Source organism: Eublepharis macularius, chromosome 4, assembly GCF_028583425.1.
Source record: "Eublepharis macularius isolate TG4126 chromosome 4, MPM_Emac_v1.0, whole genome shotgun sequence".
Classification (NCBI taxonomy): domain Eukaryota; kingdom Metazoa; phylum Chordata; class Lepidosauria; order Squamata; family Eublepharidae; genus Eublepharis; species Eublepharis macularius.
Genome location: NC_072793.1, coordinates 133,305,916 through 133,321,824, shown reverse-complemented (window position 1 = coordinate 133,321,824; position 15,909 = coordinate 133,305,916). Strand labels below are relative to the sequence as shown.

At 41.4% G+C, this 15,909-nt stretch overlaps 1 protein-coding gene across 1 annotated transcript; it reads left to right on the top strand.

The window, feature by feature from the left end:
- The first annotated feature begins 359 nt into the window (after positions 1 to 359).
- On the top strand, positions 360 to 3,210 carry LRRN1 (leucine rich repeat neuronal 1). Its single transcript, XM_054978048.1, has one exon. The coding sequence runs from the start codon at positions 360 to 362 to the stop codon at positions 2,508 to 2,510; it is 2,151 nt and encodes a 716-aa protein (XP_054834023.1). The 3' UTR covers positions 2,511 to 3,210.
- Positions 3,211 to 15,909: the final 12,699 nt, after the last annotated feature.

The following is a 15,909-nucleotide window of genomic DNA, read 5'->3' as shown; positions in this document are numbered from 1 at the left end:
GGCTCAAAGGAGCATGAAAGAAAGGAAACAATGCATATTTTATAAGGCTTTGGAAATAGTGTGATAATTTAAAAAGCAAAATAAGTTTTATATCTTTCTTCTTTTCTTTTCAGGCCTATCACTATACACTGATTAAAACATCTCACAGAGAAGGCTGAGTGAAAATACTGGTGTTGGTGAAGATACATCGGATCACTTACTGTTTACAAAAAGAAAAGTCCTAGCTGTGCTTTCTATCCTCTGAATGTACAAGCATTTCAAATAGCAACCTTCACTATTCCTATTTCTTGTTCAAATATATATTTGATATTTTTGTTACTTGCAAGGGATTAATTGATAGAACCTACTAGCAGACCAACATGGCTGGGATTAGTTATATTTTACGAGTGTGCCATTTAGTACTGGGATTACTCATAAATCCATTCAGTGCATCTTTGATACAGAATAATGAATGTCCACAATTGTGCGTGTGTGAGATCAGACCATGGTTTACACCCCAGTCAACTTACAGAGAAGCGACAACAGTTGATTGTAATGATCTTCGTTTAATAAAAATTCCCAGCAACCTGTCCAGTGATACTCAAGTTCTTTTGTTACAAAGCAACAACATCGCTAAGACTACGGATGAACTTCAGCAGCTTTTCAATTTAACAGAGTTAGATTTTTCACAGAATAATTTCACTAGTATAAAAGATGTGGGATTGTCAAATCTTACCCAGCTAACTACTTTGCATCTGGAGGAAAATCAGGTCACAGAGATGACAGATTACTGCTTACAGGATCTGTGCAATCTTCAGGAACTGTATATAAACCATAACCAAATCAGTACCATTTCTGCAAATGCATTCTCAGGCCTGAAGAATCTGTTAAGACTGCATCTTAACTCCAACAAATTGAAAGTTATTGACAGTCGTTGGTTTGATTCTACACCCAACCTAGAAATTTTGATGATTGGGGAAAATCCTGTGATTGGAATATTAGATATGAACTTCAAACCACTCTCAAATTTACGAAGTCTGGTTCTGGCTGGCATGTACTTGACTGACATTCCTGGAAATGCACTAGTAGGTCTGGATAGTCTTGAAAGTCTTTCTTTCTATGACAACAGGCTGGTTAAAGTTCCTCAACTTGCACTTGAGAAAGTTCCAAATCTAAAATTTTTGGATCTTAACAAAAATCCAATCCACAAAATCCAAGAAGGAGACTTTAAAAACATGCTTCGTCTGAAGGAACTTGGAATCAACAATATGGGAGAGCTGGTTTCTGTCGATAGATATGCACTAGACAATCTTCCTGAACTTACCAAGCTTGAAGCAACAAACAATCCAAAGTTATCTTACATACACCGTTTAGCATTTCGGAATGTTCCTGCACTGGAGAGCCTGATGCTTAATAACAATGCCTTGAATGCAGTCTACCAAAAAACAGTGGAATCCCTTCCAAACTTGCGTGAGATCAGCATTCACAGTAATCCCCTCAGGTGTGACTGTGTCATCCATTGGATAAACTCAAACAAGACTAATATCCGTTTCATGGAACCCTTATCAATGTTCTGTGCTATGCCACCAGAATACAGAGGGCAACAAGTAAAGGAGGTATTAATACAAGATTCCAGTGAGCAATGTCTTCCAATGATTTCTCATGACACTTTCCCAAATCATTTGAATTTGGACATTGGCATGACTGTCTTCTTAGATTGTCGAGCCATGGCAGAACCAGAACCTGAGATTTATTGGGTAACTCCACTTGGAAATAAAATAACTGCTGACACTCTTTCAGACAAGTACAAGCTTAGTAATGAAGGGACTCTGGAAATATCTAATATTCAAACTGAAGATTCTGGAAGGTACACTTGTGTAGCCCAAAACCTAGAAGGTGCAGACACCAGAGTAGCTACAATAAGAGTGAATGGAACATTGTTGGATGGTACCCAGGTGCTGAAAATATACGTCAAGCAAGCAGAGTCTCATTCAATCCTAGTTTCTTGGAAGGTAAATTCTAATGTCATGACCTCTAACTTAAAATGGTCATCAGCTACAATGAAGATTGACAACCCTCACATTACATATACTGCAAGGGTCCCTGTTGATGTGCATGAATATAACCTTACACATTTGCAACCCTCCACAGATTATGAGGTTTGTCTCACTGTATCCAACATCCATCAGCAAACTCAGAAGTCCTGTGTTAATGTTACAACAAAAAATGCAGCTTTTGCTCTTGACATTACTGATCAGGAAACAAGTACAGCCCTAGCCGCAGTTATGGGATCAATGTTTGCAGTCATCAGTCTTGCCTCCATTTCCGTTTATGTTGCTAAACGGTTTAAGAGGAAAAACTATCACCATTCTTTGAAAAAGTATATGCAAAAGACCTCCTCAATCCCACTGAATGAGCTATATCCTCCACTTATTAATCTCTGGGAAGGTGACAGTGAAAAGGATAAGGAGGGTTCTGCAGAAACCAAGCCAACTCAAGTGGACACATCCAGAAGCTATTATATGTGGTAACTCGGATGGTATATTGCTTCTGGTAGTAAGGAGCACAAAGACTTTTTTGCTTTATTCTGCAAAAGTGACAAGTTTCAAGACTTTTGTATTTTTTGACTTTGCTAGTTTTGTGGCAGAGTGGTGAGGACAGGTGGATATTTCAAAAAAAAAATTTAGTATAGCGTATCGCAATTGTTTTGACACACGAAATGGCAGCTTCACCTAGCTTCCAATTTTTTTTTAGTTGTGCTTAATTTAACAATGCTGTTCTAACTATGAAAACAATGAAAGGTTGGGATTGCCCTGGGATCTACAAGAAGCATGACCCCTTTCTTCCGAAGCCATCAACAGAAAGTACAGTGTCTTGCAGAATCTGACACCAACTTGAAAATACATTAAACCAGCTTTGTCATAATCTGGTCTAATGACTCTTAAATTGAGATAAGATGACAAGATTTTGAACAATATTAGTTGGCTGTACTGTAATGTTGTATCAACTATCAACTGATTTGAATGTTTTTTTTTTGTCTATGAACAATTGATTTTTCTCTTTCCTTTTTTAATAGTTGAAGAGGTTTAGGTACAAGCTAATAAGGCAATTGAAGTACATACACTTTTTTCAATGTAACAAACTAAATGTTAATTGCTCTTTTATTATATTTAGTAGAAACTTTTGAAGAAACTTAGAATTTTGTTCTGTGTAATCCACCAACACCTTGCATAGAATGAAGACAGAAGTATAATAAATTATAGTTTTTGTTCTGTTTGGTTTTTTAGAAGTGTTGTGATAGCGTATCTCTTTAGCTGCATCACTAGTTCTGATTGGTGGTTTTGGCACAAAATATACTCAAGCTTATATAAAATTGGGGGTCTCTGGATCAAATTAGATTTCATTTTCCCTTAAAAAATACCCATTTTATTATTTGAATTCTGTTCATTTGTAGTTTCTATATTTTTTAAAAAAACAAGCCAACAGAATGATTGAGAATTTCATTAGAAAAATGTGTGTTGGGTAAAAAAAATCTGTCCCTATGTTAAATTCAAAAATTTATAATATACATTGTGTTTATTCTATGAGCAAGATTACTCTTGGAGCAAACAGCAACTGTCCTTACAGTAGATAAAGAAGAAAGGAAGCATCCTAAATTGCTCAGAATACATATAAGATTTAACATGTATGACAAGGAGCTTGCGTTGTAAGTCTGGGATCCTGCAAAGTGTTACCTAGCTTTTTGAAGAAAGCAATGGTAATATGCTAATTAGTTCTCATTAGGCTGAGTGTAATTATTTTCTAATGTGGTGTACCAAAATGCTGACTCATGAGTGGTAAAGAAGTCCTTTTTTCAGGGACCCTCAATGCATAATGAACTACAGCTGAAGATTCTTCTGTAAGAAACCTAATCGAGGCTTCCTTTCTAGTAAGGCAGAATTGTCCAAAATAGGACCAAAATTTAAAATAAAAAAGTAGATAAGAATTATATACCTCACATAATATGGGGTAAAATGTAATATGTATGACTGACAACAGTCCTCATATCTCTCTTGATAACCTAATTTAGTGAAGGTGTATGACTGATCAGAAATACAAGGCTTAATGGATATCTCTGGTAGGAATAACAACTGTTGAAGAAAAGGGTGGAGGAGGGTTGATGTATGGCTTCCAAAAGCTGGAAGAAAAAAAACTTTTGACCCTTCAACAGAGAATTGATGGGATGTTATTCACCTTCATGAAATGAACAGCTTCATCTGCCCATTTGTAGACATTAAGGTTCCATTAAAGGGACGAGACATTTTTCTCTAGGCTGTTGATAGCCTTACTGTTAGGCATAGGTAGTGCTTATGTCTGCACTCCTGTGTTGTTTCTTCCTGATGTGTGTTATAAGGGTACTTTTACTTGAGAAATATTTTGAGCATGGTTGTTGTCAAAGTAGCAGCCTTCTGTTTTGTCCTCCCGTCTTGCCAGTAAGGTCTAACAAAAACCCACAAAATAATATCATCATAGTGAAAGGTTTTCCCATTCCACTCCATTCCCTGCCATTGCACAGACAGAAAACCTTTAGTTACAAGAACTGTATACTCTCTGTCATCTAATTTCACCTTCATACAAATCCAAGATGTCTGTTTATGAAAATATTTATACCCTGCCTTTCCTTTGTGAATTGATGGCTTTTAGTTCCAAATTTCAAAATATACAAAGTACAGTAAAAGCCCTAGCAAATAACATGGTCTTGTAGCACTTTAAAATGGTGCCCTACTACCACCTCAGAGACATTGTTCTTTAGTGTGGGAGCTACTGTAGAAGAAGCAGAAGCTTTGGTGGAAGCCAATAGAGGGAGACAGACAAATCTTCCAAGGTGTGTGCATGGGATTTGAAAGTTTTGGTGCCATGACTGAGAAGGCTCTTTCTCAGGTTGCCACCCACTGAGCAGGGGTACCCAAAGCGGGGCCTCTAAAGATGACCTGAGTGGATGGGTAGGTTCATCTGGAAAAGAGTGATCTTTAAAGTATGCTGGTCAACCAGCATTTTGAATTGGGCTTGGAAACAAATTGAGAATTGAACAAGACTGGAGTGATATAGCCACCACAACCCACTCCAGCCAATGTTGTGGCCATAGCATTCTGTACTAACTTCCAAACTGTTTTCAAGGGCACCCCCATGTAGAGTTCATAGCAATAATCTTCTCTAGATGTTACCAGGACATGCGCCACAGTGGAAAAATCCCCTTCTCAGAAAGCCTCAGTGGGCTCACCAGCCAGAGCTAGTGAAAGGCAGACTTGGCCACTGCTCCCACCTGTTATCCAAACTAAGAACTTGCTCCTTTAGGGGGAGTGCAATCCCATCCAGAAAGAGATATCCCATTTCCTAGCCCAAACCTTCCCCACACCAGTAGCACCTCCATTCTGTCAGGATTAAGGACTTTTCCACACATTTGACTTATTTCTGATTTTTAAGCCGCCTTTTCAGGCCATTTCAGTCCCATAACTAGAGATGGGCATGAACAGAAAAAAAAATGAACATGATGTTCGTTGTTCATTGCCATCCGTGAACAGGGACTTACGAACATGACCTGTTCACGAACATGTTCGTGGTTGGATGTTCGTGAGGGTCAGCAGGCTCTCCTCCAGCCATCATTCAATTTGGTCAAGATCCCTACTGCACCACTCCCAGAAACCTGACCTGAGCAGGCACCAGGAAAGGTACCAATAATAAATAATAGCTTGGCCCAGAGCCTGGCAGCAGCCCTGGAAGTTGAAGGGGTAGATCCCTACCGCACCACTCCCAGGAACCTGACCTGAGCAGGCAGCAGGAAAGGTACCAATAATAAATAATAGCTTGTCCCAGAGCCTGGCAGCAGCCCTGAAACGTGAAGGGGTAGATCCCTATCCCACCACACACAAAGAAAATTAAAGCTCCAATGCACTCTATCAAAATGCCAACAGCAGCTGTCTCTCTCCCTCTCCACTGTCTGCAAAGCCAGAGCTGGGAGCCCCCTCCCCCCTGCTCTTTGCTCCCTTGTAACAAATGTAGAGCTCCACACTTGAAAGAAAGACCTGCCTATCAAGCTAAATTCGGCTTAGATTGGGGTTTCCAGGGCAACAGCAGGAGTTCAGACAGAGTTCAGACAATCCCTGCCTAAGTTGCCAAGAGAATTGATGGCAGGTACCAGATTGTCTGGCTTGACGAACAGCAATGAACAAGGCTTGCAACAACCACCTGTTCATTTAAAATGGGGCCTCACGAACAGCTTGTTCACGAACAGTAGATTGGGCTGTTCGTGGCTTTTTTTTGTTCGTATTGATGTTTGTGCCCATCTCTACCCATAACTAGACCTGAAACCAGATTGGAACAGATCCAAACAATCTACTTAATTCAGTTGCCCAGACACCACTTGTTCAATCACCTTCCTTGATTGATACTTCTGAGACTGGATGGTAGTTCTTTAGGTCTCCTGGACCTAGAGCAGGTTTCTTTAGGTGTGGACACACCACTGCCAGTTTCAAGGCAGGGATAACCATCCCCTCTTGCGGAGGCACTCATCCTGCCTCATGAACAGTTTGTTCACGAACAGCTGATTGGGCTGTTCGTGCCCTTCTCTACTTGCTACTTTCAGTGTAGTTGGGAGAGGAGGAGAAGGAAGGCGACTTTGGTTTCTGTGAAACTAAAAAGGAATATAATAACAAAATTAATAGTTGTAATTATGAATAGTAATAATAAACAAAATAACAAAAAATTGCACATCCCTATTATCATTTTATTTTCTCCAACTTAACCTCTTGGCCACTGGATGATTATAACTGCCCCTGTCCATGGCAGCCATTTTGTATGGATGGTCTTTCAGTTTCCTGCTCTCCCACAACTTGACAAGACCCACATAATTCCATGAAGAGAATTGTATTCTAAATGTCAGCAGGACAGCATGAGGTACAGAAAAATTCAAGTTAATGACTTATTTATATTTTGCTTTAGATTGCTTTCCCTTTTCTAATCCTTCAACAACTTCCTTCTTTTTTGCAAGGTCTCTCCCTTGGAGGCCATGACCAATGATGATTATGTCAGTATGATTCAGATCAAGTGCCAACCAGTGGAATTTTAATCCTAACCTTCAGCCCTCACCATAGTCAACATTGTTCCCTTCTTCTACTATGAATAAGAGAAAGCTATTTCCCCCATACCACTCTAGTTTTCCCTGTACAATGTCATTTCACAATGGAATGAGACCCAACGTAATTTCGTTGTTTTAGTGTGAAACCAATTAAAAGTCTAGAGTTTTTTCTTGTCTGGAAAACAAATGAACTTTGTTGAATGAGTCTTAAATTTAAAAGAGGCAGTTGAATGCTGAACAGAAAAGCAACACAGCTGTGTAAGTAGCTTTTGAAGCAGTACCCATTTACACAGTAAAACCACTATGAGTACACAAGCATGAATGTATAGCTTCAAAACAGATAATGCAGAGTATCTCCCCTGGCTACCCTAAATTTCTTTCTGCCTTCCTGTGTTTCTTCTACCCAGGGAACCAAGTTGTATTTAGTTTAATTGCAAATGAAATTAATTCTCTTATGAGTCATTCCATGCAGCAGTGGAAGTGTACATTTCTTACCACTGCTCTCTCTCTCTGTGGGAGAGGGCAGTGAGTCTAAAGTGGAAAAAGGAAAGTAGATGTTCAGCTACTTTCTTACCAGTATACTGTGCTGCTGGCCTGTAACAGCTTACTTTCCTACATCTATGGCTATCTGATATGTAACCAGCACAGGAGAGCAAGACTATTGATATGATTGTTCCTAAATCCAGGAACTAATAGTATAGTCCCTTTAATGACTTCACCATAACCACAGGATTAATTGCTATTTTAGGAGCTCATCTTATGGATCAGGCAAATCTCCATGCCCCTTTTGGGGAGGGGCTATGGCTTAGTAGCAGAGCAACATGCTTTCTGTGTAGAAGGTCCCAGGTTCAGTCCCTGGAATCTCCAAATAAAAGGTACCTGGAGATGGGAAAGATTTTTCTATACCTGACTCTAGAGAGCCACTGCCCATCAGAGCAGACGTTGCTGCAGTAGTTGAATGATTGTTTGACTCATTATAAAACAGCTTCACAAATGGCAATGGGCACATCTCTGGTGGCTATAACATGTAGTCCATTGTCTATTACCATTTCTTTGCATGAATTATATCCACAAAAGGTGAAAAATATCAAAACATCTGACTTTGTGGAATGACTTGGGGAAGGTTGTAACCTTAAACTACAATTTTGGTGAAGTGTGGCAGGAGCCAATAACAGTCCCAGATGGAAACCTATACCTGTTCACTCCTTGCTTGCTGTGTTTCTATATGTTCTTCATTGTATGCCTGCCCATTTTCTCCTGCTCTTTCTCTTTACTATGGCTTTTCATCACCCATTTCTTTGTCAATTGAAAATTGTCCTTTCTTGCCATTTAAAACTATAATGAACTGGCCAGTCTAGACAACTATACCAGAGACTTTTTAAAAAGGCATTTTAGTCCTTTAAGGAGACTTCTTTGCTTAGTGTGATCGTGGCAAATGAAATACAAATACTGTGATTTTTCTTTATAAGGGACTCAAGATTTTCTCTGAGTAGTACCATGAAAACTGATTTTACTTGAATATCTGACAAGGAGAGCTTTGACTCTCGAAAGTTCATATGAAATCTAGTTGGTCTTTAAGGGACTGCTGGACCCAAATCTTCCTCTTCTGCTACATACCAACATGGCTACCCACCTGAAACTATCTTCATGAATTGTACTTGTGGCTAACAGCTGCCTTGATATATTCATTAGAAGAATTGTGCGATCAGAGCAGAAAAAATAAATCTCTGACTGGATGGATGGACATAAGCACACAGTGGCCGTAATTCAGTGGCCCTAATTTACCCCACCTTTCTCCCCAATGGGGACCCAAATCAGCTTACATCGTTCTACTCTCCTCTATTTTATCCTCACAGGAACCCTAAGAAATAGCTGAGAGTCACTGGCTGCTTCCACACACGTTGGATAATGCACTTTCAATGCACTTTAGTTATCCTTTAGAACTGGATTTTGTGTTTCACACACGGAAACCCAGTTCCAAATGATCACTAAAGAGCATTGAAAGTGCATTATCCAACATGTGTGGAAGCAGCCAGTGACTGGGCCAGAAAGACATATTTTTTTCCTTTCCCTTAGCCCTAGTCCTCCATATTTGAGACTTGAAATTCTTCTGTTGAACAATCGCTTAAAGGTTTTTTTTATAAAAACACCATGTACTATGACCCTTCCAGTACTTATTAATGCAGCAAACACATCTATAGATATTATTGAACCATGTTCCAAATGTTCAAAACAGCAGCCACTGATTCCCAGATATGCTGGAAATAGAAGCCTGAAGGCACAGATACTAATTATAAAGTTATGACACTGCCCAGAATGCAGGCTCTGTTCAATAAATATTAAGGGCTAAAAAATTGAAAAACTTAAATTCTTTCTAATCTGTGTTCTGGCTGTTGATTAACTACTCAGAAATTGCAATTTCTGAAGTATTCAATGGTCTTTATGTTTTGCTCTAGAGTATAACTTGCAATGTTAAAGTCTCCTTTGCTGTCCAAGCTAGGGTTGCCAGATTCCCATACCCTCCTGGCAGAAGGGGAGGGGAGACTGACATTCATGGTCAGGAGGCTCTTCTGGGAGTGACATCAACACACTGACTGAGGGAGTGCTCTTGCACTTTTGTGTTTGGGGCCAAAATCAGCCCAAGTGAAGCACGGGAGCACTCCTGTGGCTGGCACGATGATGGTACTTCTGGAAGTGATGTCATCACACCTGCTGGGAGCACATGTACCATGTATGTGCGTGGGGTGCTTGCCAGTGGTGGGTGATCACTGAATGGTCTGCATCCTCTTGCCAGTTGCAGGTAGCCATCAGGCAAGTGGGCAAACCACCAGGAATTTGCCCACCACCAGTGGGCACCTTGAATCCCTAGTTCAAGTGTTTCATTTTACATTCCTTTTCTGATCTGTAGTCCCCTCAGTGCAGAGTTGAAACTGTGTTTTCAGCAACTTCAATTGCAATTTGAAGCACACCTTAGGGAAGCTGTAACTTTATTGGAGAGCAGCATTTAATTTCCGTTAACAACTAAGGAGAAGGTAAACTTCTGTGGGGCTGAATGGAAATGAATATGGATCTTATCTGCAGATAAAGTTCATGTGACATATTCTTTAGATGGTCAATCTGCACAGAAAATGGGAACAATACTGCAAAAGAGAAATGAGGCCTGCTTTCTATCTGTCCTGTTTTTTAAAAATAAAAAACGAATTTTTATTATCACCAGTTATATACCCTCCAGCACTTCAGTGTTAAAAATAGGGATCATCCTGTGTATTTTGACACTCCCTATTCTCTCAACCTGGCTCAGTGCCTCAGCACATTATTCAACTATTACACAATGCTGCTAGTTCTTCGGTGCCTTTTCACATCTCATAGTCATGTATCCTGCAATAGCCTTGCTTGTTCTAGATTTTGGAACAGGGTGTGTGCTGCATCAGTTTATTAAAGTTTACTCTTTAAAAAAACCAAAACAAAATTTAATCTTATTATGTATGTGGTTAAGAGTTGGGCCTGAAGGTCTCAGCTTTGAAATCTCATTTGTGAGTGCATGGTAAAATACCTTTAATAACCTGCGTGCGTCCACGTACACGTGCTTTATGCATAGCAAGATTATTTTTTAAAGGCATCCCCAACATCTCTCCAAAAAGCATAATTAGACAATTGTCTCACTGGAAATATGTATCAGAAAAAAGGGTCATGGAAGAAGAGGAGGAGGAGGAGGCAGTAGCAAAGAGCAGCATGACATTTTTTTCTTATTTCTTACAACTTAGGTTATTCAATATAGGAGTGATGCCCATTTTGTCTCACAAAAACCCTACAAATGCAGTAGAAGTGGAGCTTTCACACAGGGCCTTTCCTCTCATGCCTGTCATCCTTTCACCCACTGCCCCTGGTGGGGCTTTTGGCTTCTTTAAAATTAGTTGTAGGAACATTGCTCTAGTGACCTAACACTACTATCAATTACTGATTAACAACAAAAAAGCTGGCAGAAAGCCCACCAATGGCGGGGGAGAATAGCAGGCATGAGGGGAAATAATGCTGAAGGTGGTGCAGCATGAGGAGGGGAGAGGAGGTGTGGAAATCCCCCCACTCCCTCCCCCCACAATTCACTTTCAATATGATCTTTCAGGAAAGATTGTACCAACTCAGGGCCAAGCTACACATGACGAATGACACTTGAACAGCAAGTGTATTTCTCCCTGTTCACTTGCCCTCCACTCAATCCACTTGCCGTTCAAGTGTCATTTGTCATGTGTAGCTTGGCCCTCAGGTTTACGAAAAGTTGCAGCAGAGTTGGGTAAAACTCAGAAGGGTAAAACTCATAAGTTGGGTAAAACTTCATACCTAAGGGACCGTCTCTCCCTGTATGTGCCCCAGAGAGCACTTCGTTCAACCAGAAAACATCTACTGGTGGTCCCTAGCCCTAGGGAGGTTCAGCTGGCCTCTACCAGGGTCAGGGCCTTTTCCTTCCTGGCCCCAACCTGGTAGAACTCTCTGTCTGAGGACACTCAGGCCCGCCAGGATCTTGTATCATTTAGGTGGGCCTGTAAGACAGAGATGTTCCACCAGGCATATGGTGCAGGCTAATTTTAGCCCACCATTGCTGAGCCTTCCACCAGTCTCACTCTACAAGGGGTATGGAGAGGGGTATGGATTAATCAGCAATAGAGTTTAACAAGTGAAGAACCCACAATGACTTGAGGAGGGTGTCTCATTTTCCCTCTCCTCACCACAGCCTCTTTCCCTTCCTTGCTCCCCATAGCCTCTACCTTTTTCCTGCTTCCTTCTGTCCTTCCCACCCACCTTTGTCAGCTCTCCATCATCACACATCCCCAGGCAGTCTCACCTCTATGGCCAGGTTGTGTGGTGCTAGCTAAGCCAGGCCCTGTTGAATGGAGGGAAGCTGCAAAGTTTGTAGGGGTACTTCACTGTTTTCTATATCCCTTTCCACCTAAGCTCATTTTTCCCTGCCTCCTTCTCTCCTTCAAACCCAATAAACACGTTTTATCTCCCTCCTGTCTTCACCTATGTTTATTAATTTACTATATTTATATACTGCCTTTCTCCACAATGGAGATTCATAGCAGCTTACATCATTCTCCTTGCTTCCATATTATCCTCACAACAACCCTAAGAGGTAGGTTAGGTAGAGGATCATAGGGCCAAGCTACACATGATGAATGACACTTGAACGGCAAGTGTATTTCTCCCTGTTCACTTGCCCTCCACTCAATCCACTTGCCGTTCAAGTGTCATTCGTCACTTGTAGCTTGGCCCATAGTCAGGCCATGAGCTTCTACAGAAGAGTGGTGATTCAAACCTGGGTCTCCCAGATCCCTCTCTAAAACTCTAACCACTACATTACACTGGCTTTAGGGGGGCTGCTGTTGAACAGTAGCAAGCAGCCAGGCCCGGGTGAGTCATGCAAGTCTTGTATCAAGTGGCCTGGTGATTGCAGCTGAGCCTGACCCCAATGGATCTTCCCTGAAAGGCTAAAACAGCCTTTGAAATGGCTCTGCTTCCTCCCCTTATTTTTTCCTGACAGAAACAAAACCTGGAATACAGGCTAATAGTTGCCTAGCAACAGCCACTGAGGGCCCTTTTATAATTTGGGGTTTTTAAAAACTCCAAATATATATTCTTTTAGATTTCAGATTTTTCTGCAAACCTGGAGAATTTTGCTCATGTAGAAAGTTTTGTCTTGTCTGTTTATGGCTCCTGTCTCCGGATTTAAATATTCTCAGATCAAGGGGACACTTGGCTAGTAGTATATATGATAGTTAAACTCTTAATTCTGTAACAAGCTTCAGTTCTGGACTGAATCTTTTGGCTGAACCATTAAATATTTGTTCTTGTGCAAAAGTTACAACCTTTTAACTTTGTCTCCAGTTGAAAGTATTCCTACAGAAATAATGAACAGCTAACAATAGGAAGTGGGCAAACAAGGAAATCCTATGGAGTATATTGACGCCATGACCATCAGAAGAATGATTTTTTCTTTCTGTTAGAAATATTTAAAATTTTTAGCTATGTGGTGTGAAAAAGTTCCTGTTAAGTCCCATAAAGGTGGAAATTCTACCATTATATGATGTAACATTTGCATACATCTAGAGTAACATCACTAATTTATACAGAAACTTCAATAATTCAAATCAAAAACTTGGATAATAAGAGAAAACTGGTACAAGATGTTTTATCGATGGTATATAACTCCAAAAGATATAGCAAAAATGGATAATAAATACAGAGGGTTGTTTTGGAAGTGTCAAGAAGTAGAAGGCACCTTTTACCACATGTGGTGGATGTGTAAAAAAAAAATTGGAAAGGTTCATGCAGAGATTCAAAAGAGCTTAAAAACGGACTTTGCAATGAAACCAGGGACTATGTTGTTGGGAATAATGCCAGATAATATTGAATCTTTGAGCTATATGCTAATAGCAGCAAGGGTAGTAATGGCAAGTAAATGGAAAGACGAAGAACACCCAAACAAAGAAAACTGTTAAAGTTAAAATGACAGAATATGTGGCAATGGCAAAATTAACGAACTATATAAATAGAAGACCTATCAGAGAATTTGAAAAGAAATGGGAAAATTACTTTGCCTATTGCAGATAAAGATGAGAAATAAAAGATAGGAATAAATCATGTAAATAAAGTAAATTAGAATAGAAGCTCAGATTGACAGAGATTATTGAAATATTGTTTATTATAAAATTAAAATTTTCCAAAATGGAAACATATTATTTAACTTGATTAGTTTAGTATAGTTAATATAGTTTGGTGCATTGTAGTATAGTAATGAAATGTATAGATCATGGTGTGTTCTATGCTATTGATCTGGAGATAGAAGGGGTATTGTGGTAATAATATTTTTGGTTTTAATAGCAAGACACAGTGGAAGAGAGAGGAAATGTCACTTTGTTATTTGACATGACAAGGTATTATCTGTGTTAGGGAACCAAAAGCCTGTGCAATATTGTAGGTTACATATTTATCTTTATTAATTTCTTTCCTGTCCTGTACAATTTCTATATATGTAATTTACTGCACTCTTCTTAAAAAATTCTATTAATTATACTTCTGTAATTTTATTTATGTTTTAGGGTTCAACAAAATCCAGTACCTTGGCCTATTTTGGCCTCAACTATCAAGTAATTGTTTTTGTAGACCTCAGCCTGCAGGTGTCCTTCCTTGCAGGGCTGACTTGATTAACATGTGGTAGGGCTGGAGACTTTGTTCCTCAGTCTCTTAGGGCCAAGCTACATGTGACGAATGACACAGGTTGGACACTTGTCAGCTTCCCTCAAGTTTCGATGGGAAATGTAGGCATCCTAGCCTTGCGGCTTGGCTCTCCAACTGCTGTCCAATGGACTTTTCAACTGTCACTTGTACAACATTCCGCCAGGCTGCCTACATTTCCCATCAAAACTTGAGGGAAGCTGACAAGCATCCAACCTGTATCATTTGTCACTTGTAGTTTGGCTTTTAGTTGAAAGTTAATCAGGAGGGACTAGTGGTGGCTTCCATTACCCTAGGAGGTGAGGCTTTCACTCCCTAATAGGGTGTTTTTGCTCTTGATCTGTACCGTAGGCTCTTTGTGGATATGATGTGCTGTGACATATGCTCTCATTGGTAGGGTACTCTAATAACTACATTTATATACTGCTCTTCTAGATAGATTAGCGCCCCACTCAGAGCAGTGAACAAAGTCAGTGTTACTGGTATTTGTGGCTGTGACAACTTTAAAAACTATGCAGACAGGGCCAGCGCCTCCATTGAGGCAGGTCTGGCAACCACCTCCAGTGCCTCAGCGCTGGAGGGGGCGCCGGGGTGAGGGTGCATGCTGCAGAGCTGGCGGCGGCAGTGTGTGGACAGCTGAACAGGAGGGATGGGAAGCCACCCATGCCCCACCCCAGCCACCTGCCATGCCTGGCCCGCAGCTACTGCAGCCTCCCAGCCCTCCCACACTGCCACTGCTGCCAGCAAACACCCCCGGTCAGGAGCAGCAGCCATGGGCCAGGTGCGGCAGGCATCCTGGGTGGCACGTGGAGCAATGGAGCAGGAGGGCTGGGAGGATGCACGTGCGCCTCCCAGCCACTCGCTGTGCCTGGCTGGGAGCACACGCCAGCAGCGACAGCGCAGGGCAGTCTGAGTGGGCAGCCCTCCCGCCCAGCTGCCCACCGCCCCGGTGCATGCATGTGTGCGAGGGGGCAGGAGCAGACCAGAAGCTGCCATGGCCTCAGGCACCGGAAACCCTGTATGCAGAACATCTAATCCAGCAACTTCACATGTGCAAATGGAAGCTGGTAGTGGAAATACAGGAGATTGTGCTATAGTGGGAAAAATTTCAGATCTAAATAAATTATATTCTGGTCTCTTTATGTCTTTCCTCAAACTTTATGCACAATTCTAATATTTCTCATTGAAAAACTGGACATGCTTTGATCAATTTCAGATCACATTTTGAATCTGCGAGCAGGGCCGGATCTAGGGTTGCCAGTGCCCGGGGCAACCCTAGTGTGATCCTTCGCGCGCGTGCACTCCCGGTGCTGCGTGATGATGTCATTTTGATGACGTCATCATGCAGGGCGGAGTGGCAGTGTGTGAGGCTGGGAAGCTGCCCGCACCATTTGCCTCCCCGCAGGCGAATGGCGCGGGCGGCCTTGCTGCCCCCAGCACTGCCTTTTGCCTGTCTGGCAGGACAGGGGGTGCACGGCAAGCCGGCTGCCCCCTGTCCCACGGGATGGGTGGAAGGCAGCACGGGGGGCTGCAAGGCTGCCTGCGCTGCTGCCTGCGCGCTCTGGCAGCTGCTCCCGGAGCCC